The 22,265-nt window shown below is 54.1% G+C and overlaps 1 protein-coding gene and 1 long non-coding RNA gene across 14 annotated transcripts in view; one reads left to right on the top strand and one right to left on the bottom strand.

Annotated features, from left to right (window-relative positions):
* LOC146398465 (uncharacterized) overlaps positions 1–21,911 on the top strand; it is a 42,481-nt gene extending 20,570 nt beyond the window's left edge. Inside the window, exons 2-4 of the long non-coding RNA XR_014819011.1 lie at positions 19,431–19,627; positions 19,721–20,462; positions 21,298–21,911. This is a non-coding gene — a long non-coding RNA (uncharacterized LOC146398465). The remainder of the gene's footprint in view (positions 1–19,430; positions 19,628–19,720; positions 20,463–21,297) is intronic.
* Positions 4,321–22,265, bottom strand: part of TNFRSF19 (TNF receptor superfamily member 19) — a 171,851-nt gene continuing 153,906 nt past the window's right edge. For 4 of the 13 annotated variants that reach the window (XM_084981285.1, XM_084981282.1, XM_084981284.1 and 1 more), the window contains exons 7-11: positions 21,906–22,016; positions 18,226–18,328; positions 17,090–17,492; positions 13,052–13,169; positions 8,246–11,497 (exon numbers count right to left, since the gene is read on the bottom strand). In XM_084981285.1, the coding sequence (XP_084837411.1) occupies positions 11,376–11,497; positions 13,052–13,169; positions 17,090–17,492; positions 18,226–18,328; positions 21,906–22,016 (857 nt within the window). In that variant the 3' untranslated portion in view covers positions 8,246–11,375. The other 9 variants (XM_084981288.1, XM_005668283.4, XM_084981287.1 and 6 more) reach the window with 4 other exon arrangements.

Here is a 22,265-nt window from a genome sequence, read left to right as displayed (position 1 = left end):
CCTGCCCAGGGCCCGGCTCACGGGGAGCCGGCCTATTTGCACCCTTGCGGACTCTGCCCATTCCCCTTGGCCTGCAACGGCCTGGACCCGATGAAGGGATCCCCAGGCCAAGGTGCTGTGCATCTGGGCTGCCGTGGGGACCCAGGGAGACACCTGCCGAGCTGCTGGGCGCTGGGCCCACTGGTCCCGCCCTATCTGACCACAGCCCGATCGTCACGGCAATGACCCTCACCCCCGCGGCCCCCCGTGGGACCAGCACACGAAGGTGGCAACAGTGACCCTCCCCTGCCCCGTGCTCCCTGGCGGACCGAGTACCTGAAGACGGCAGCTTTAGGGGCCCACTGGCCAAGGTCGGAGGCCTGCCCGCCGCTTACCGCGGGATGAGCCGTGTCCGGGATCCACAGGCGCTAGGAAGGTGCTGGAAAGACGGTGGGAGGCGGTGTCCCCACCCACCGGCCACGGCCCAGCGCTCCCAGAGTGGGTCATTCACATCACCCGTGATGGCCCTCAGCCACCTGAGACGGTGGCTGGGCCACGCGAGCCCTGATGTGTGCAACAGGCTCCGTGCATGGAGATCGTAGTGCTGAAACACACATGAAACGACCATTTGACCCAGTGTAAGTGTGCATCACGGCGCACTACCACGCGCCACGATGTGTAACCACCACCATCTCTCCCTAAAACGCCGTTTTCCCACATAAACTCTAACCCGGTCACACTCACCGCCTCCTCCTCCCCCAGGCTGGACACCTGTCTTCTGCTGTCCTGTCGGTGACCTGCCCCTTGCAGGGAGGGAGGCCTCCCTGGCATAAGCTGATGGTTTCTTCGCCTTCTGTTCCTGGCTCTTTGGAGCCTGTGCCAGAATTTCCTTCCCTTTTCTTTTTTCTTTTTTGCTCGTTCGGGCTGCACTTGCGGCATATGGAAGTTCCCAGGCTAAGGGTGGAATCAGAGCTGCAGCTGCCGGCCACAGCCACAGCCACAGGGGATCCCACACCACAGCTCACAGCAGCACCAGATCCTCAACTCACTGAGCGAGACCAGCATCGAACCTGTGTCTTCGTGGATACCAGTGGGGTTCTTAACCTGCTGAGCCCCAACAGGAGCTCCCCTTCCTTCCTTTTGAAAGCTGAATGATGTTCCATTTTATGGACAGACCACGTTTTGTTTATCCATTCATCTGTGGATAGGTAAACATTTTTGAGAGAAATAAAAAGATCAGATGATGCCCAGGGGCCCTAATGATCCATGGTCTGCACGCTTGATAGGAGCCTGGAGTTTCTGCTCCAACGGCATCCAGAAATGAGGTACGGATCACAGCCAGCTCCTGCTCTTCTTCTCCCGGGATAACAGGAAAAGGAGGATGGGACCCTGGGGCTGGAACTGGAAATTGGCCACCAGTGAGATGGGGCAGGGTGAGGGTCATGGGTGAGAGGGAGCAGGGACAGTGCCCTGACCTCGAGGCTTTGCCCTTATGCGTGGCTGCTTCCGGTCTCCACCACCCGGGAGTCCAGCTCACAGAACACAAGGGCCTGAGACAGCCTCTGATTCCTTCTTTCATAGAACAAGAAAAAAGGTCCCAGGACGCGAAGGCTGCAAGCTCAGGAGCTGTTGATAGTAGAACGTGGACTAGAACAATCTGGTCTCTGCGCTTTCTGCCTCGGGTCCGTTTTCATGGCGTTGTTGCCGCTCCCCACGGATTCAGAGCCAGGAGGCCAAGGGCCAAGTGGGGCTTCCGGGGGCGCACGCCCATCCCCGCGCAAAGTGAGAGGTGAACAGCCCTGTGCTTGGAGCTGGGCCCGGACCGGCCGGGGACCCCCCTCCCCCGCCTCTCTCGCTCCCTGGGGCCGTCTCCGCAGATCCCAGGCTGAGACTGCAGGACCAGACCCCCTCCGCGGTGTCCCAGCTCCATCCTGGGCTCGTCAGCTGCAGCCCCGAGTCCTGCCCTTCACTCGGCACAGGTGCAGCCGGAGGCCCCGCCCCGCTCCCGGCACTTCCGGGCGGAAAGTGGCCTCCGGTCTGCGATGCCTGCCAGGCGGAGGGCTCACAGCTCAGGGAGTCGGGGGCTAGAGTTCCCCTCCCATCGCTGCACCGATGAGAACTTTTCTCGTGTTTTCTAGGACTTTCCACCGTTTGCTGACTTTGAGGCTGGTCCCTTACTCTCTTGAATTTCCGTCTGTCAGGTGAAGGTTGTGAGCCTGCTTACAGGACAGATGGGAAGATCAAATGAAATAAGGGACATGAAAGTGCCGAGTAAGAGACAGGCCCTTTTCAAATGTCACATGTTATCAGTGGGTCCCCCAGAGAAGGATCTGGTTTGGGGTCTATTCATCACTCCAGGCAGAAACGTCCAGAGCATATGATCTGTGAGGTACAGAGATTTTTAAAAAACAAGCAAGCCTTGAATATCCAGATAAATATCATTAACTTCAAAGACGTTCCTGGCCAGGCAATTCATTATGCTGATAATATTCCCGTTACTTAAGATTTCTTTCAAATTCATTTTTTCGCAGCTGCCTCCAAAGCTGGTATATCCTTGGCAGTAGTAACTCTTTAGCCATTGGATTGAATTTTGGTGGAAAACCCGTGTTTATACCCACATGTATGGGCTGTGAACACCGGGGCAGATCAAGCCAGAAAACACACAGGGGTTTAAAATGAGAAACATCTTTGATGCCATGAGCTTGTTTTTCTGTGGGGCAGATTCTACAGTAAATTTTTTTTTTTTTTTTTTGGTCACCCCCACAGCATGTGTAAGTTCCCAGCCCAGGGATCAAACGTGCGCGACACATAGCAGCAACTTGAACCAAAGCAGTGATAACACCGGATGATCCTTACTCTGCAGAGCCACCAGGGAACTCCTCTGTACTTTGAATGTCCAGTGCTTCTAAAGTGCAGACTTCCTCTGCTCCGCACTAACAATGTGTACATTTTGTTTGAAGACGTGTGGAAACCAACAACTGAGTGGGTTTGCTTACAAAGGGGCACGGCAGGCCTCCGGGACATGCCACCCCGAGGACCCCGACCCCAGTCAAAGGGGGGTGCAGAGTGTGTTTTCTGAACAAAGACAGTGTCCCCCCCCCAGCCATCGGTATGATTATACAGGTGGGGCTGGCTTTTCGGGAAGGGAGAAGGTAGGCTCTTGGGGCTGTTGCCTTGGGTCCTGGGAACGAGTTCATACAGGATCCCCGAGAACGCGCTTGGGAACTGGAGGACACGGAGGCTCTTACTCTGACTCCATCTCTGAGTCACTGCAAGACCCTGGCCTCTTTCTGCGCGTCGTGCTCTTTATAGGGAAGCAGTTACCACTTCACAGGCTAATTTAAAGTCTCCGGAGCCCTCAGCAGATACCCTTGCTGGGTGTTCCGTGTTTCCACACAAGGGCGGGCCTCTGCGTTTCCACATCTGGGCCCCCAAGCTTGCTTCCTCTTATTCTCCCTGAACTCATGTCCAGGCATCGTACCAAAACCAATGAGAGCCAGGCTGTCCTCTTTTTTTTTTTTTTTTTTGTCTTTTTAGGGCCGTACCCACAGCCTATGGAGGTTCCCAGGCTAGGGGTCTAATCGGTCAAATCAGCTGCCAGCCTACACCACAGCCATAGCCATGCCAGATCCGAGCCTTGTCTGCGACCTACACCACAGCTCACGGCAACGCGGGATCCTTAACCCACTGAGTGAGGCCAGGGATTGAACCCACAGCCTTCATGGTTCCTAGTCAGATTCGTTTCCAACGTGCCACGATGGGAACTCCACCAGGCCTTCCTGTTAATGGAGGCGTCCTCTTTGGTGGGTGGCAATCTGTGCGGTACAGAAAGAGAGAGCCATAGAGAGATAGGGAGACAGGGGGACAGAGGGAGAGGGAGGGAAAGAGAGGGATTGAGTTTAAGGAAGTAGTTCAAGTAATTACGGGCTGATAAGTCTGAAATCTGCAGGGCAAGCTGGAGGCTGGAGCCCCAGCGGAGAGCTGAAGTTGCAGCTGGAGTCTGAAGGTGTCTGGAGTCAGAATTCCCTCTTCCTCAGGAAGCCTTATATCGGTTCTCTTAAAGCCCTTCAACTGATTGGGCATGGCCCACCATGCAAGGGCCATCAGCTTTACTCAAAGACTTAAATGGTTGTTTTTGTTTTTGTTTCGTATTTCCTAGGGCCGCACCCGCGGCATATGGAGATTCCCAGGCTAGGGGTCTAATTGGAGCTGTAGCCGCCAGCCTACGCCAGAGCCACAGCAACGCCAGATCTGAGCTGCATCTGTGACCTGCACCCCAGCTCACGGCAACGCTGGATCCTTAACCCACTGAGCAAGGCCAGGGACTGAACCGGCAACCTCATGGTTCCTAGTCGGATTTATTAACCACTGAGCCACGACGGGAACGCCAAGTCTACTGACTTAAATGTAAATCTGATCTAAAGATGCCGCCCCAGCAGCATCCGGACCAATGTTTAACCAGCTATCTGGGTCCTGTGATCCAGCCACGCTGACACATAAATTCCCCTTCGCCCTCCCCCAGATCCCTAACGGGGGCATCTACTCAGAGAGCAGCTGGCACCCACAGCATTAGGGGCAGCCGAAGAGTTTGTGAGCTGAGGGAAGAAGACACTCTCCAGAGAGGCCCGAGCTGGCACCGGACTGTCTGTAACGCCCTCATCAAGCTGCCCTTCTGTCTGCAAAGGCGCCTGGTCTCAGGGTGGACAGCCAAGCGCAGGAGCCCTGAGCAGACTTCTCAGACATGATTCGTCAAAGGAATACAACTGCGCAGGGCAGGGCGCGACTGGGTGCAGCCTGAGCGCCCCTCCTGCCTGGGTTTCAGGCGCTCCGCGTGGATCACCGTGGCTGTGGGACAGCCCCCGAGGCGGCCCCCGTGTCTGCTGTGACCTGAGCCGCTGGAAAGCTGGAGACCCAGCTCTCAGGTCACATGGTGAGGGCCAAGGGGGTGACAGCAAGGATGTAAGGGGGAAGGCTTCCTCTCTCCAAGCACCCCCGCTCGTCTCCCTCCCCGCCAACTTCCCGAATCTTGCATTTGAAAAAACACGAATCCCGCTTTCTCTAGGTTTGGGGGACATTAGGAGTAACAGGCTCGTTCTGCAGAAAATGCCCCCCTCGCCCTGCAGCGGCTCCTCATTTGCTCCGCCCACTGCTCCTCCTCCGCCCCCCACCCCGGGTCCAGGACAAGGAGGGGCGGGGATGGGGCTCCCCGGGTGGGAGATCAGGTTCAGAGAAGATTTGGGGTCTCGACTCCTTGCTTGGCTTCCAGCTCCAGCTGTCCGATTACGTCGCTCTCAGGGCACTTATTTGGGGGTAAAGTTACCCAAGAAAATCGGGGTCACGGCCAGTGGCTCTCTGTCGCAGGGGTGCGGAGTGCCAGGAGCAGGCTGGCTGCAGCCTGGGGACCAGGATGCCTCCGGGCAGGGGCAGGGTGGGGCCCCTTCCCACCCGAGGCTCCCCCAGGACCAGGACCAGGGCGGAGGGAGGGCCGGTCTGAGGTCAGCAGGTGCTCCAGCTGCGCCCTAAACATCTATCTCACGTTCGGCGCCGCCCCCCGCGACACCGGGAACAGGACCAAGGTGACCCGGATGGCAGGACGCTCTCAGTCCAGTGCTGCCAAACAGGGGGCTGACGTCCCCCCTCCAGGAACAGCTGCCCGCGGCCCGTCTGTTCCTGGGGCCGAGCTGCTTCCAGTCCAGGTCTAACTGCCTCCGTTTGGTGACTTCTGACAGTCAGAAGACTAGAGATTTGAGGTCACGTCACCTATTTACAGGCAAGGAAACTCCGTACAGGGCAGAGGTCACGCTCCACCAGGCCCCGCCAGGCACGTGTCAGGCTGGACCCCCACGCTGGCCACAGCGGTCCCACCACCCCCAGAAGGAGCCGGGCCTTTGCGCGTGCTGCCCGGGGTGAGCTCCACCCTGGACAAGGTCACCCAACTTGCGTGCTCTTCCTGAGCTTCCCCGCCTCACGGCCCCTGGCACCTCAGAAGAGTCCACTCTAAGAATCAAGATCCATTTGGTAAACACATCACGAGTTGGCTCCCTCCTGCCTGGTGTGTGCTTCAGCTCTGGCCTTGCAGGTGCCTCGAGCAGCCTCCACACCATGTCTCAGTCTGTATCCTGAAGGAAGGAGGAGGCCTCACGCAGGGAGCCGCTGCGTCTCACAGCAAAGGCCTCGGAGACGAATCAGACTGGGGCTTAGATTTTGGGGGTGGGGGACGGTTCTCACCTGATACCCGGGTGACACGCGCCAGGCTGTGGGACGGTGGCTTCCCTCACCTGCAGCAAAGGACCGCCCGCCTGTTCAGCAGAGCTCCTGTTTGCTGTAAACAGTCACCCGGGGAAGGAAAAGCCCTGCGCAGAGAGAGCTCTGCGGGCTAGAGTCAACCAAACACGGCTCCGAGGACACAGCTCTTTCCGTCCTGCTTAAGGGTAAGAAGAGTCGACGCCCTTAGAAATTGCGAGAAGAAAGCCGCCTCGGTCTTTCCGTATGAGCAACGGAGCCCTGCTTCAGAAGCCCACCCACCGCTGCAGAGAGCGTTTGGCTGGTTATGAAGCTTCGCGTCTCGCAGGGAGGCAGATTCAAAAGGAGCCATAAATCACACTCATTCAGTTGCTGCTGGTGGCTGTGAAAGAACCCGACCCTGGCCTGCCGCCTCTCCGGCAGACACCTTGCGACCTTTCTGGGGCTGGAATGTGACAGAGGCAACGTCGCTGTGAAAACAGGACAATCTCCTCTGTAGACTCACGTGCCAGGCCTTCCTGAACTGCCCCCGACATTCCACAAGACTTGGCAAGTCCTCACGCTGTTCGGTGTCAAGCTAACTGAACGATACGTTTCAGCCACAGTCTCATGCTTTACTGGGTGCCAGATACGTTTTTAAAACATCAGACAACGTCTCCCGTTAAAACGGGCCAAAGAAAACACACTCACAGTGACCATCAGCCACCAGACCTTCCGCACCGTTGCAATCACGCACGCACGCACGCACGCACGCACGCGTCATCTGTGCGACGACAGGATGTGTCAGGCCTCCTTCAAGGCCACCCTCCTCCTGCAAGGCCAGAGCCCCCCCCCAGCCCCTGGGATCTGGGCTCCCTTCATCAGAGGGCTGGTGGCTCCCCAAGCCCCCCGTCCGCCTGGATGCGGCTCCCCGAGCCCAGGCTGGCGCAGGGGTGGGGTCTGGAGGAGGACGCAGCGGAGGAATGGCCTTCCGCCGTGGAATCCAGGGTCACTGAACACTGCAGCCGAGAGAATGCGGTGACACTCTATTTTATTTAAAAAAATTTTTTTTGGCTGCCCCGCAGCTTATGGAATTCCCAGGCCGGGGATCAGATCTGAGCCGCAGTTGTTGGCACAGCTGTAGCGACGCCAGATCCTTAACCCGCTGAGCCCGGCCGGGGCTGGAACCTGCATCTTGCTGCTGCAGAGACGCTGTTTGTGCCACAGCATGAACTCCAGCTCCAACTCTTGAAATACCCTGTTTTCCCCCGGGAAATCTAAAGGTGTCTCAAAATCTAGTCATAGATTTCGAAGCTTTACTAAAGGAAAAGAGGGAAGGGGAGAGGGACCGAGTTCCCTGGTGGCCTAGCAGTTAAGGATCTGGCATTGTCACTGCTGTCGTGTGGGTTTGATCCCTGACCCAGGAGCTTCTTTTTTTTTTTCTGTCTTTTTGCCTTTTCTAGGGCCAGTTCCTGCAGCATATGGAGGTTCCCAGGCTAGGGGTCGAATCAGAGCTGTAGCCACCAGCCTATGCCAGAGCCACAGCAACGCGGGATCCGAGCAGCGTCTGCGACCTACACCACAGCTCACGGCAACGCCGGATCCTTCACCCACTGAGCGAGGCCAGGGATCGAACCCGCAACCTCACGGTTCCTAGTTGGATTCGTTAACCATTCTGCCATGACAGGAACTCCACTGGCCCAGGAACTTATGAGGAAAAAAAAAAAGCCCTTCCTTATTCCCTCTTGGGAGAGACCCCTGGCTCTTCGGCTACTTGTTGCCGCAAGTTCATAAACCCAACTGTGTCACGATTACATCCCTGCGAGCTTTCTCGCACAGGCTCCAGCACCGTCCTCTAAAAAAGAAAAAAAAATCGAGCAGCTGGCTGGGAAGGACACGAGTCTTCTCAGAGGGCTGGTGCCCACCCCTCGCAGGAGAACCCCCCGCTGACCCCCGCAGGGAATGAGTACACAAGTCTGTCCCTAGAGACCCTCTCGCGGTGTCGTCACACAAAGGGGCAAAGAAGAGAGATGGCGGTAAGAACTGTGTTGATAAAAATGCCAGGTAACCATTTTATTCACAAATAAAAAAGGTCTTACAAAACCAGCTGTGTGAGAAAAACCAAAATGTACAAGTTGATAAATTCCAGTACGCAGAATCGTCACGAGGAGGCGTCGCCTGATGCAAGCTGGCTGCCTTAAAGCAATGATGGACTTTCTCTGCTTTTTCTATTATTTGTTTAACTAGCACAGACGAGCGTGCTTAACCAAGCTAACAGCCACCGGAACCCTTTATCTAAAGTAGAAAAACCTACATTTGAAAAATACACTCCATATACACAAGCCGAGACAACCCGTGCCTCGCCAGGGGTGCTCTCTCATCCTCGCTCCTCTGGTGAGTTTCTGCAGCTAAACGTCGCAAGAATTCGAGCTCGGTTACCTGACGGTGATCCTCCAGCATCAGCGCCCCGAGAGCTGCAGGACATTCCAATGATGTGAAACTCTAACTGGACTGTGTTCTCCGGAGTTGACAAGGGGCCAGTGTGACATTGTCGTCCATTTCCCTAGAGGGTGGCAGTCGAACGTCTCATCTCTTTTTTTGGTCCTTTTAGGGCCGCACCCGCGGCATGTGGAGGTTCCCAGACTAGGGGTCTGAAATCAGGTGTGGCCGCCAGCCTACACCACAGCCACAGCAACACGGGATCCAAGCCGTGTCTGCGACCTACACCACAGCCACAGCAACACGGGATCCAAGCCGTGTCTGCGACCTACACCACAGCTCACGGCAACACTGGATCCTTAACCCACGGAGCGAGGCCAGGAACTGAACCTGCGTCCTCACGGACACCCGTCAGGGTCGTTAACCACTGAGCCAGGACGGGAACTCCGCATGTCTTGATCTTGATAAAAAAGAACCCAGGATTTTCCAAATGCAATATCCAAAGAAATCAACTTTTACCTCTAAGTATTTCTCTACGGAGCAAAAGTCAGGTTGCAGCATCTGGAGCCAGCCTCACTCCCATGGATCTTAGCGCCCTCCAGCAAGGGTCAGCCTCGAGGTTAGTGACGGCTCCACAGGGGAAAAGACATTCAGGTTACAAAGACGAGCAGAGCCCTGGCCTCCCTGGCCAGCCCTCTGATGTAACAAAAGTGATCAGATGGCGACAGTGGCACATGTGCGACTCACTCACGGTGAAGCCACTCAAGGAATTTGCACGGTCATGGACCTCTCTCTGGTCAGACCCTAAATACTCTGCAGGAACCTCCTAAAGGCAAGTCTCAGAAGAGTTGGTTAAGAACCACTGGTTTATGCTAAAAAAAGGAAAAGAAAAAAGAAAAAGTCAAGCAGCCACAACTGGGCACCAGGCAGGCAGGCCAGACCACCCCTGCGTCCCCGTGAGACGCCCTGACCTCCTATCTCAGTCAAAGGAACCCGGGTTACATGTACGAAGGACCAAACCCAGGTGTGCTCGTGCCCACAGGGGGAGCCTGAGCTGAGGATGCAGGAGCAGGTCCGGCGCAAGGAGGCCTCGGGAGAGCGAGAGGGAAGGACGCTGTATCTGGGAAGCGTAGATTTCTATGCTCGCTTGCGGTGCGGGCGGGGCGCTTCGGAAACAAACCCTGGGAGCTTTCTCTAATCCAGGGACGGTCAAAGCTCTATTTCTTTAAGTGCAAACTGGACAGCGCTAATAGAAATTAGTTCCATGACCATAGACAGAACTGATCATGGGGGTTCAAGCAGGAAAAGGATAAATCCTGCTCAAATAACTCTTCTCCAGAGCTGAGATGCAGACGCGCCGTCCCCTGGATGACGACTGAGCTGGGTTATTTCTGGCTTAGCCCTGGAGGCAATTCCAGAACGTAGCTACCAAGAAGGCAGGGGATGGAAGGCCTTCACAGAAGCACCGGATGCTTAAATCCAGCGTCGTCTGGCTAAGATGGGAATTTTTTTTTTTTGCTATTTCTTGGGCCACTCCTGCAGCATATGGAGGTTCCCAGGCTAGGGGTTGAATCGGAGCTGTAGCCACCAGCCTACGCCAGAGCCACAGCAATGCGGGATCCGAGCCGCGTCTGCAACCTACACCACAGCTCACGGCAACGCCGGATCCTTAACCCACTGAGCAAGGGCAGGGACCGAACCCGCAACCTCACGGTTCCTAGTTGGATTCGTTAACCACTGCGCCACGACGAGAACTCCAAAGATGGGAATTTCTGAGCTGACAAGGCACGGAGGGAGCCCCGTAATAACCGGGTCAAGCTACACAAGGGATCGATGTTCCCTAAATGCCACCTCCACGTTGTGCTCTTTCTTCTCGTTCTAAGACGCAGACTGGCCTCCTAAGACCACACACTCAGGGTCCCCCTGCAGCAGTGGGAAACCTGACCTGTGGTCACTTCTAAAGCCTACAGGATAAAATACGCTGCAAATAAAACTTCGCTGGGAATATGGCTTTCTGATAAAAGAGTCATTCTGGATCTTTGAAGCTCCGTCGCAGGACAGAAGGAACAGATGCTTCTACAGCCACTGATGTGCACAGCAATCTGGTAATGCCGGTGTTAAGGGGTCTTTACCTCAGGGTGGGAGCCCCTTCCCACCCATAACCCCTAACTCAGGCCCCTCGGGCTACCAGTGTTGCTTCTGGAAAAGAGCTGGTCCCTTCTGAGTCCCCGTTAGGACAGCACATGTCATCTCCTAACCGCAGGACGCAGGCAGGCTGTGTGCTGTCCATTTGAACACTCCTACGGCCATTATTCAGCTGATGAAGAACCGACCTTCAGTAAAGAGAACCCCTTGCTGCTGAATCTCTCCTGAAAATGAAGGTCACGAATCTGACGTGCATTTTAGGAGGACAACCAGCTACAGGAAATTCTTTCGGGGAAGAAAATGGAAATGAAAACTTATACTCTGGGTCGTCAGTCTTGCAAAACCACAGCCACCGCGAAAAGAGGCATGAATGCCTTTCTGGTTCTCGTTACACCCATAGCTCGGGGGCTGCAACCTCAGCCCACCGGTCTTTGAAGTCAGCCCGCAGCACGGACGCTCCTCGGGTAGGAAAGATGCAACGTTGCAGGAGGGCCCAGCGTCTTGACCCCTTGAGGTTTCAGCTTCCAGCTGGTCTGGCTCAGAAGCAACTGGCTGAAAGGCTTGCGATGGCATATCCACTCGGTCCAGATTTACTTTTCCCCCCGGAGCCACGTGAGGTCCAGATGGTGCTGCGTCCACGGGAGAGGAGTGGGTGCCTGGGGTTCCATGCGACACTTCACTGCAGAAAGAAGCAAGTCCTTTCGGCGGCGTCCTGCAACGGCCACAGAAGGAGAGCTCTGAGCACCACCCCGACAAATGAAAGCTGCTAAACCGCGACTGTAGAAATATATGGCGCTTAGCTTTTGCTAGTCATGCATATGAACTTGATAACATGTGGGCAAGAAGCTCCTGTTCTGATGCTCCAACATCCAGGCACCCAACTCTGGGAATAAAGATAAGGACTTCCTGACCACCCACAGTCTCGCGATAGCTGCAGGCAGGCTTTAAAAGGTGAGAATGCGGCCCCAACCATGGACACACAATTCTTTTGCTGATTTGCAACCCCAGTCACACATCTAAAGCGTGATTCTGGGGTGCGATTCGTAGGTAAAGACTATAGGATGGATCATGATGGCTCATGATCAACGCTGTTCTCAGCCTTTCAATTTAAAACTTCTGTTAAACTCTCAGCAACGTTGAGGAAGAGTTTGGGAAGGAGACATCTATTACAATGACCTCGCCGGAGTACCGGTATTCTTCAGAGGACAGACATCCACGGCAGAGAGCAGCCAAGATCTGTCTTTAACACAGAAGGGCAGGGACCTCACTCTGGGGGGTTGGAGGCAGGTGTCCCCTGTGGGTTACTGCACGTGAGCAGGAGCTTCATTGATGCAGGAATGTTCTAATCTCTTTACACTGATTTGACATGGGTGATATAGCAAATGTGTTTATGGCAAAAATGTTTTTCATAGGTCTGAGGCGATTCTCTAGAAACTTGTGAGTTCCCACTGCGGCTCAGCGGGTTACAAACTTGACATTGGCTCTGTGAGGATGCAGGTTCGATCCCTGGCCTCACTGAGTGGGTTAAGGATCTGGCGTTGCCACAAGCTGCAGCGCAGGTCAAAGATGTGACTTGGATCCTGCATCGCTGTGGCTGTGGTGTAGGCCGGCAGCTGAGCTCTGATTGGACCCCTAGCCTGGGAACCTCCATATGCTGTGGGTGTGGTCCTAAAAAGACAAAAAAGAAAGAAAGAAAAGAAATAGAAGCTTCTGAGGGTCTCTCAATAAATAAGATAGTTTTATCAACTGTGTTGATCAACTGATATGCTAACAGACATTTTTTTTTTTCATTTTTAAAAGTTGTTTGCTTTTTAGGGCTGCACCACAGCACATGGAGGTTCCCAGGCTAGGGGTCGAATCGGAGCTGCTGGCTGAGAAGGGGTGTGTGTCTCCGTATGACTGGGTCACTTTGCAGAAATGACCACAACCTTAGCTGTTAACTACACTTCAGTCAAACGTACAACGCAACACAAAACAAGATCAAAGCCAAAACACCACCACCCCAAAAAAGCTTTTCCTGTAATCGAACAGGCTGGCTGCATTCTCCCAAATATTTAGGAAGTGATGTGCTAATATCTTAGTTCTGTTCCCTGCTGCGGAGGTGTGTTTAGGGAAAATGCGATTAAATTTGAGTCCCTAGAGACTACAGACAGCTCTCCCTCCCGTTTGCTTTATCCTGAACCCCAACGATCATTGCCAGACTCTGGTGGTCTGAAACCACCAGAAGAAGATTATGCCAAAAAGATACATTTGGGGGGGGACGCACCATGCAGTAGAAATCTGAGCCTCACGCCAACTACAGGCAAAAGTGCTGCACTGCGCTTTGCAAAATCTCGAATCATCGCCTTGAGCAGCTTTAACGTGACGTCAGATGTCCAGTATGTCTTGATAAAGCGGGGGGCGGGGGGGAAATGGGTGAATAGGGGTTAAAATACAAGAGAATGAAACTTGCAATCAAGTGAAACAGAGGTTAAAATACAAGTGAGTGTCTGGGGAGGGCTTTAAAGGGTCCTTGCAAATAACACGGAAATAAATCGTTTAAAAAGGGGCTGCCATGGTAATGGCTGCCCGCGTCCAACCCCTGAACAGAAAAGAGTGCCCTCCTGCACGAGGCACAAGCCCTCACGAGGGGGCCAGGCTCGCTGACCTTGAACTTGAGGAGCCAGACTCCTGCCCTCTGCTTTGTTAACAGAAAGCTGCTGCAAAGACTTTCCTTACGAGAGGTGAGCAGGTTCTGCTCCTTGGAGAACTTAGCCTGTGAGCGGTCAGGCTGGCTTTTTGGGATGGAAGGGATTGAAAACACAAAACTAGTCGAGTTAAATACTTGGCCAGCCCTTGGAATGAAGAAGGCCAGTCTCCCAAAGACGGGCATGGGGGCTGCCTCCCGTTTTCGCTGGCAGATCAAGATGCATCCGCCACAAACCACACCTTCAGTACCTACAACCAAAGGAATGTGCTTTTCAGAATCTAGATGGGATTCGCTCTTAAAAGGGGCTCAAAATACTGTTTGCTGTTTTTAATGATAGGGCGAGAATGGAACGGACTTACATCTGAACAATTCCTTTCCTGAATTCAGAATGTCTTTTTTCGATTTGCCGAAATTATCTAGTCATTGTAAGACAACACCTCTTGGAAAGCCAATAAAAACCTTTCGTGAATAAGTACCCTGAGCAACTCAAATGTAACATTCGTTTTCTAGACAATGATCATGTCCATCCTTGTTTGAGTTGCAAGTATCTTTACATCGACCTTAGTTACGCTGACAGCTGTCTCTCAAAGGAACAGTCATCGCGCTCCTGTCTTCTGTACCAAACCACGTCTCTGCGATTTAGGATTCTTGGAGCTGTGACACGGGTAAGGCTTATGCACCCCTCCTCCACCTCCCCAACAACAGAAACAGAAAAAGGGGTCGGATGAGTTGGTTCTGACATGACTTGGCTTCAAGGTGCTGCATTCCTTGGTTTCAGAATTTACAGCACAAAAGTGGGGCCCAGCTACCAATGCGGCCGTGCTGTCATCCTGTTCAGGACAACTCTGAAGCCCTGTAGTTAGTCCGCTGGTAGCACTGCCCCTGAGGCTGCTCAGACTCCCTCCTGCCGGCACATCAGGAAAGTGGTAACAGACATTCACGCACGTGCCACAAGCAGGTTTATCACCCCAGCCAAGAGACGTGATGGAAAAGGAGCTTCAGCATTTTGTAAGGAAAATGTGGCTCATTACATTTTAAGAGTCCTGGAGTTCCTGCTGTGGCACAGTGGGTTAAGAATCTGCCTGCAGTGGCTCAGGCCTCTGCGGAGGCTCAGGTTCGATCCCTGGCCCAGTTCAGTGGGTTAAAGGATCCGGCACAGGTCGCAGCTGCATCTCGGATTCAATCCCTGGCCCAGGAACTTCTATACGCCAGGGGCACAGCCATAAAAAAAGAAAAACAGGAGTTCCCGTGGTGCCACAGCAGAAATGAATCCGAATGGGAATCATGAGGTTGTGGGTTTGATCCCTGGCCTTGCTCAGTGGGTTAAGGGTCCGGCATTGCTGTGAGCTGTGGTGTAGGTCGAAGATGTGGCTCGGATCCTGTGCTGCTGTGGCTGTGGTGCAGGCCGGCAGTTGCAGCTCCGATTTGACCCCTGGCCTGGGAACCCCCATATGCTGCGGGTACGGCCCCAAAAAGCAAAAAGAAAAGAAAAGAAGGAAGGAAGGAAGGAAGAAAAACAGAGTCCTAAGACGTTCACTGTGGAGCACTTGGCAAAGGCATCCCCTTGGGATGCTGGGATTAGCTGCCCAAGGGTCTGGGGTCCCCTGTCCCCTCCCCCGCCCCCCAGCCTGTCTCTTGCTTCCTCCCACCTGTTCTCAGGGCCTGCGACCTGCTCTGGGCTGCTGGGCCTTCTGGCCCCAAAGCCTGTGGGCCACATCCATTCCGAGATGGACCTGCGACCAGACTTTTCGTCATGAAAAGTATCAGAATTAGGGGCCAGCTCCAAAGAAGGTCAGCGGAGGGGCTCTCCCCGCCACAGAGGCGCTGGGTGGACGTCTTCGGAACTGCAGGGCGTGTGCCATCCTCCTCCCTCCACGGAGCTCCTTCCCTTCCTTGCTTTTGAGAAAACACCTTTTTTTTTCTTTTTCGGCCGCCCTGCGGCCTACCGAGTTCGCCAGCCAGGGATCAGATCTGAGCTGCCGTTGTGACCTACACTGCAGCTGGGGCAACACTGGATCCTTAAGCCACTGTGCTGGACCGGGAATCAAACCTGCACCCCTGTGCTGCAGAGAGGCCGCAGACCCTGCTGAGCCACAGCGGGAACTCCTAAGCAACATTTTTTTCTTTCTCCAAGGCTAGCAAATGTTTTCGGTACAGAATTTCCCGTAAATTCGATACAGGTTGGATGTAGTTAAAAAAAGGACTGCAGACCTCGGTCCGTACAAACCCACGTCCTGTTCTTAAAGGAACAGCCTCCATCCCTTCTGACCTTTGACCTCCTGAGAAAGGACAGGACATCGAAGGAAAGAGAGGAGCCACTAGGAGCCCATGTGTGTGTGTTTGGGGCGGGGAGGGCCAAGGAGGAGGAGCCCTGTCTGTGCAGAAAGGGCCTGCGGGGTGGCGGGGGCCACGGTTGCTGTGAATCTAAGGCGGGCGCCATCCTTCCAGAAGAACGTATACCAACAGTCAGGGAATATTCACATGCAATGAGTCAAATTCAGCAAAGGCCACCTCCCCCCAGCGGGAGAAAGGGAGGAAGAGCCCAGGTGTCCCAAGGCTTCCCCGCCCCCACCCCACCTCCCTGCAGTCAGCACCTCCCCCAAACGGGACCCACACCCTTCCATCGGGAAGGCTCTGAAGCCCTAAGTGGGGCCAGATCACAACCAAGCGTCCATTTCCAGCCAAGCTGACCAGTCAGTGGAAGCAGAGCCACCCAGAGAAGCACAGTGCAGGGCGCAGGAGGCTGCAGGGCCCAAGGCCTCCCTAACTTGACCGAGAAGCGAGGGCCCCCGAGTCCTGGGCCCAAGAGCCTCACGGGGAAAACGAAGCGGAGGAAGTTTCCAAGATGCTCTCAGAGCTAACCCATTTCAGGCAGGACGGAGCTGGGGTGCGGGACCACGTGGCCGCTGTGACAAGGAGGAAAGAAAGAACGCAGCTGCCCTCGAGGGCCTTAGACATCAGCTGTTAGCTCAATTAAAAAAAAAAAAAAAAAGACTGAAATTTCACTTAAAAGGTATTTTCCAACCACACATAAGAAGGTACGAAGGATGGAGAGACCCTTTCTCTGGTTCCCACGTTAAAAAAATACATAAATAAAGTACAGTTATTTACAACCCTGTGCTCCTGTCCGTTGTATAGCAAAGTGGCTTAGTTATATGCATATAACATTTTTTTCTTCTTTTTTCTTTCATATGAGGGGTGCACCTATGGCATATGGAGGTTCCCAGGCTAGGGGTCCAATCGGAGCCACAGGTGCCAGCCTATGCCACAGCCACTGCAACGCCAGATCCAAGCCACAGGGATACTAATAGATTCTTAACCCACTGAGCCACAGCGGGAACTCCAACAATCTTTTTTGGTTTTTTTAATATGTCTTTCCATCACGGTCTATCCCAGGAGACTGGATCGAGTTCCCTGTGTTGCACAGCAGGACCCTGTTGCTTATCTACTCTTCGTGTCACAGTTTGCATCTATTAACCCCAAACTCCCAGTCCCTCCCTCTTCCTCCCCGACCCTTGGCAGCAGGTTCCCCACATGCTGGGGGGGAGGGTGCCTCCCCGTGGTCTCTCCAGGCCAGAGCCGCGCCCACGCGCACAGCAATCCGTGCCGCCTTACCTGGAGGCCTGTCTGGGGGCTCCGGCTGCCCACGTCCCGGCCCTGCGGACCCCGCTGGCTGGCGGCAGGGGCTGCGGCCCGAGTCAGCGCTGGTTCTGGCAGCGAGCTGTGTCTGGATAACTCGGCACCGTCTGCGAAGAGTCCGGGGCGAGCTGGAAGCCGAATCGCTCCACCCCCCGGGGCCGGACGACGGTCTGAGTCCAGGGAGGACACGCTGGCACTTCCCGGGCTGCGGGCACCTGCATCTTCTCCGGAGAGGTCAGGGTAAGAGTCGCAGGAGGAGGCGTCACCAGCGCAGCCGGGGCTCTGCATCGGGGGCCAGGCGTCCGCGCACTCGCCGCACAGGGACCTCGAGAGGGACGCGAAGGAAGGTGGCACCGCCTCCCGGCCCGGGGCGGCGCTTCTGGACAGCGGACAGGAGAGCTTTAGTATGGGGGTGGGGCAGATCTGCACATTTTCTAAGTGAAGTAAGCAATGCAGGAATCACGGCCCTAGGGCTTCCTGTTAGAAGCTGTCTTACTGCTTTATGTTAAAACTGAATTGTTTACGGCTCTTTCTTTTTAGGGCTGCACCTGCTGCCTATGGAGGTTCCCAGGCTAGAGGTCGAATCAGAGCTACAGCTGCCGGCCTGCATACACCACAGCCACAGCTACTCGGGATCCTTAACCCACTGAGTGAGGCCAGGAATCAAGCCATGTCCTCGTGCATACTAGTCGGGTTCTCAACCCGCTGAGCGACAACGGGAACTCTGATTCTTCTAATAAATATATGTAATCTGCTGTCTACCTCCCACAGTTTCCTGACTTCTGAGTTTCTTTGATGAGTGTTCTAAAAGTCTCCAAGGTGGTGACATGTTGAAAATTACTTAAGGATGACAGAAGCGTCACAGATGATGAATATAAGACAAAAATAAAGTTAGTGGCCTATAAAGCCTACAAAGCATGAAGACTGCTGAGTGGCCACCAGGAACCTGAGAGACTTACCTCGTTCTTGGGAGATTCCCACCCCTAGCATGGCCTGAATGTCGTGAAAATACAAAAAAAGTGAAGTCCCCATCGTTGCACACGAAAATTGGTAAACGAGTGTGTGTGTGCACAAGGGAATATGAAATTATACTGATGCAAAAGCCCAGTTACCTGTCCTCAAGAGTGGCCTCGGAGTGTAGCCAACAGCCAGGCGTCCCCCGGCCGGCGCCGCAGGCCCCGTCACAGCACCGGGATGGGATCAGGTGGACAGGCCCTGGAAGAGTGGGCAGGGCAGTGAGGCGAGCTGCTTGTTTATACCCGCCCAACTCTGCTCTGGAAAACTCAGCGATTCCCCTCGGGGTGACTTTTTGGGGCAAGAGGCAATCAGGTTTAACTTCTCTGTTTTCCCATTTTCAGTATGATGAGCCACTTAGAGGAAGAGAGGGAAAGGTGCAGCTCACGGAGACAGGATGGCGGGCTGCCTGAACTCATGTCCCCTGACCACATGGCTCCCTGCCAGTGAGCCCAGCAAATGCGTCAGGCTCGGTGTGGGATGCTCCCAATTTACATACAAACAAGCAAAGGTACTGCCTTTCCGTGTAGAAACAGCTGATCCCAGCGCTCTACCAGGGACAGAACAGGATGAGCCTGGAGCCTCTTTTTGTGCCAGAAAATCAGGAAGTGCTAAAAGAATAATGAAGATATGTCCACATGACCCACGAGACAGCTCGAAGGGACTCCCAGGGGCCACATCTCAAAATTTAAGCCTCGAAATAAATAAGGACCACAAAGGATCGTAATCCGTCGACAGGGCGTGGAGTCCGAACCAACCAAGTTAATGGAATAGAAGGGGAAGTGCGGAGAGAATGAGGGAACTAGAAAATCAGCACTTGTTCCCATTCTCATTATGACCGACTCAGGTAAGACTCAGGTAAGACTCAACAGAGGATGCTGAACTGTGGGGTGAAAGCTTGGGAAGTAGCACGATATTTACCCGACGGTCTCGGAGCCCCCCCGCAAGGTATTTATTCATTATAAAGGGAGTAATTTATGAATTCCTGGCCTCTGGGCATCCAAAACATTCAGACACGAAAAGCAGAGGAAGATAAAGGAACTCCTCCGAATGGCAAGAGGGTGAGGAGAACTGACAACTACAGCGCCATCCAGGATCTTGCCAAGAGGACACGGCTGTGACAGTGAGGGAAACCGGAACGCGCTCTGTAGAGGACACACGACAGCTGACCTAATACTGATTTCCTGATTTTTAACAGCCGTGCTCTTGTGTAAGAGAATGTTCTTATTCTTAGGAAACAAACTCTTAGTATTAAAGGGTAAAGGGACACCATATCTGCAACTGATTTTTTTTGTCTTTTTAGGGCCGTACCCGCAGCATACGGAGGTTCCCAGGCTAGGGGTCAAATCGGAGCTACAGCTGCCGGCCTGCACCACAGCCACAGCCACGCCAGATCCAAGCCACATCTGCAACCTGCATCACACCTCACAGCAACGCCAGATCCTTAACCCGCTGAGCGAGGCCAGGGATCGAACCTGCGTCTTCATGGATGCTGGTCAGGTTTGTCTCTGCCGAACCATGACGGGAACTCTTGCAACTGCTTTTTAAATGGAAGTGAAAATAACTGTGTGCGTATTTCTGTAAAACACACAGGTGGCCCTTGAACAGCAGGATGTGAACCGTGGAGTCCACGTATCGGACGGAGGCTTTCGCTCCGCAGCAAGTGTATGTTGCACCATCCGATCAGCGGGGGCTTGACTCTGCTGATGCGGAGCCAGGACGCAGAGGAACCGCGACGTCTGAGAAGCCGCGAGTATGGAGAAACTGGCGGATAGAGAGGGCCGGCTTCAGGCTACACGTGGATTTTTGGGGGCACCCCGACCCCTCGAGTTGTTCAAAGGTCAACTATATACACACGACCTACTTAGAAAGAGATACAAGTGATAAAGGAAGTGAAATGTTTTAAGGTCGAGGGAATCTGGATAAAGGGCCCATGGGAATTCTTTGTCCTGGTCTTTCGACATTTTTCGAAGTCGGAAACTATGTCAAAATAGAAAGTTGAAAGGAAAAAGGCGCCGCCACTAAGAAGGAGGCGTTTTTGGTGATGGGCTTCACTGAATCCGGGCGTCAGCGGGGGTCCTGCCCGCCGCTGCCTTCTGTTAAGAGGACGGAGAACCAACTTCTTTCTTCTCAGAGAGAAGCAGCGGTGAAGCGGAGTTTGCACAAAGCCGTACTTTGTCACATATACAACCTGAGCTTCTCTCCCAAGAAAGCGCCTTGGCTAACTCTGATCTGGGGTGGTGTCTTACGGAGCATCTAGAAAATGCAGAGCTGGGGCCATCTCAAGAATCACCAAGGACGGGCAAGGAGCTATTATCTCTTCAGGCAAAACCAGGTAACACACACCATGTAATAAAGTCTATTTCATTTTTTTTTGTTGTTGCGGGGGGCAGGCTGTGTCCATAACATGGGGAAGTTCCTGGGCCAGAGATCAAACCTGCGCCATAGCAGCGACCTGAGCTGCTGCAGGGACAACACCAGGTCCTTAACCCACTGAGCCACCAGGGAACTCCTCCCCTATTCTACCCTTACACCTAAAGTAAAGATAGTAACAGTCAGTAGAGAAATGATTCCACACGGTACGTATTAGACCAAACAACCGAACCTTCAGTTTCTTGAAGGGAAAGACTGGACAGTTCTGAAAGGACAAGAAGTCAGCTGGGAAACACTGAACTGCAGAACTGGCCCAGGAGACAAACTGCTGCCCCGCAGACTGCCTGTGAGGGTGCCCAGGGTTCTGAGATGTGGGGATGGTGGGGCGGACGGCAGACTTCTGGAAGGCCACGTCCACTCATTTTACCCGGCAGAGGAGCTGCCGTCAAGGGGGCAGGCCCACGCTCGAAACCAAAGTCCGTCCGGATCAGAGGCAGTCCCGCTGGACTGTGTTTCACAGACGCCGCTTTTGCCCCACCTGAAGGTGTGGCAACCCTGCGCGAAGCATCTATCGGCAGCCTTTTTCCAGCAGCATCTGCTCGTGTTGTGTCTGGGTCCCAGGTGGGTCTCGCACAATATTTCACACTTTCTCATCACCATTGTATTTGTCACACTGGTCTGTTGTCGGGCTCTTTGACGTTACTGGTCTCAGTGAAGGCTCCGGGGATGGCAGCATTTTTCAGCAACAAAGTCTTTTTGAATCAAGGTTTATACATCTTTTTTTTTTTTTTTTTTAGACATAAGGCTGTTGCTCGCTGCATAGACTACGGCATAGTGTACACAGAACTGTTAGATGCCTCAGAAACTAAAAACACCCTATGACTCGTGTTACTGCAATTTTCAACGTACTGCCGGGCTCTGGAACCGAACCCAAGGATCTCCGAGGTCTGCCTGGACTTTCCTCAACTTTCAGATCTGACAAACAGCCCAGAGGCAATTATGGCTTGTGGAAGACCCTGCCGTAAGTACCCCCCACCCCGCCGCCCCGACACCTTTAAGAAATTCCAGAAGACCCTAAGATTGCCACACTCAGGCTCAGCTTGAACCCACCAGACAAGAAAGGAGACAGATGCCCACACCCCACAAAAGGCTCCTAGGACTTTCCATCAATTGACCCCACGCAATAAAGGCGAACTTGCCTGAAAACTTATGGAGGGATTCTAGAATTTTAAGGAGATGCTTATTTTCTGTTTAAAACGGAAGAAACCCCCACCCTTCCAGCCGTCAGGGGATGGGGAGCATGATGGAACCGGATTGGCTCTCGCTGGAAAACCAGGCAGGAGCACGCCTCTGCAGCTTCGGGGCCGCGACCCGCTGGTCCCCCAGGGCCCGGGGGCAGACTTACCGCAGGTCTGGGCCGAGTTGCCGCGGCACTGAGCACAAGCGCCCAGCCGGGGTCTGTCGAAACAGGACAGTTCAGAACCGGTGTACGGCAGGTCCTGCGCCCTCAGGGACCCTGCGGAGGCCAAGAGCTGGGTCAGCGAGGGACCACATGGCTGGGAGGGGTCTAGGGACATCAGGGAGCCACCAGGACCTCCCAGCTTTTACACGTTTAAGGGAAAGGGCAGGGCCGTTCATGTTTAAGGACATTTCTTCTGACACCGAGGCGCAGCCATGAAGCCACCTGTCACATGGGCTCAAGACGCAGGGTCCTCATGTTGTCACTTAGAAGGGGCTGCGTTTTCCCAGGGGGGCAGGGGACCTC

The sequence above is a fragment of the Sus scrofa genome, chromosome 11 (genome assembly GCF_054392235.1).
Source record: "Sus scrofa isolate SSC_HxYL_T2T_F1_AM1 chromosome 11, Sscrofa_HxYL_maternal_Yorkshire_Landrace_v2.0, whole genome shotgun sequence".
Taxonomy (NCBI): domain Eukaryota; kingdom Metazoa; phylum Chordata; class Mammalia; order Artiodactyla; family Suidae; genus Sus; species Sus scrofa.
Note: the sequence above shows the minus strand (reverse complement) of the source record. Positions and strands in the feature narration are given on the sequence as shown.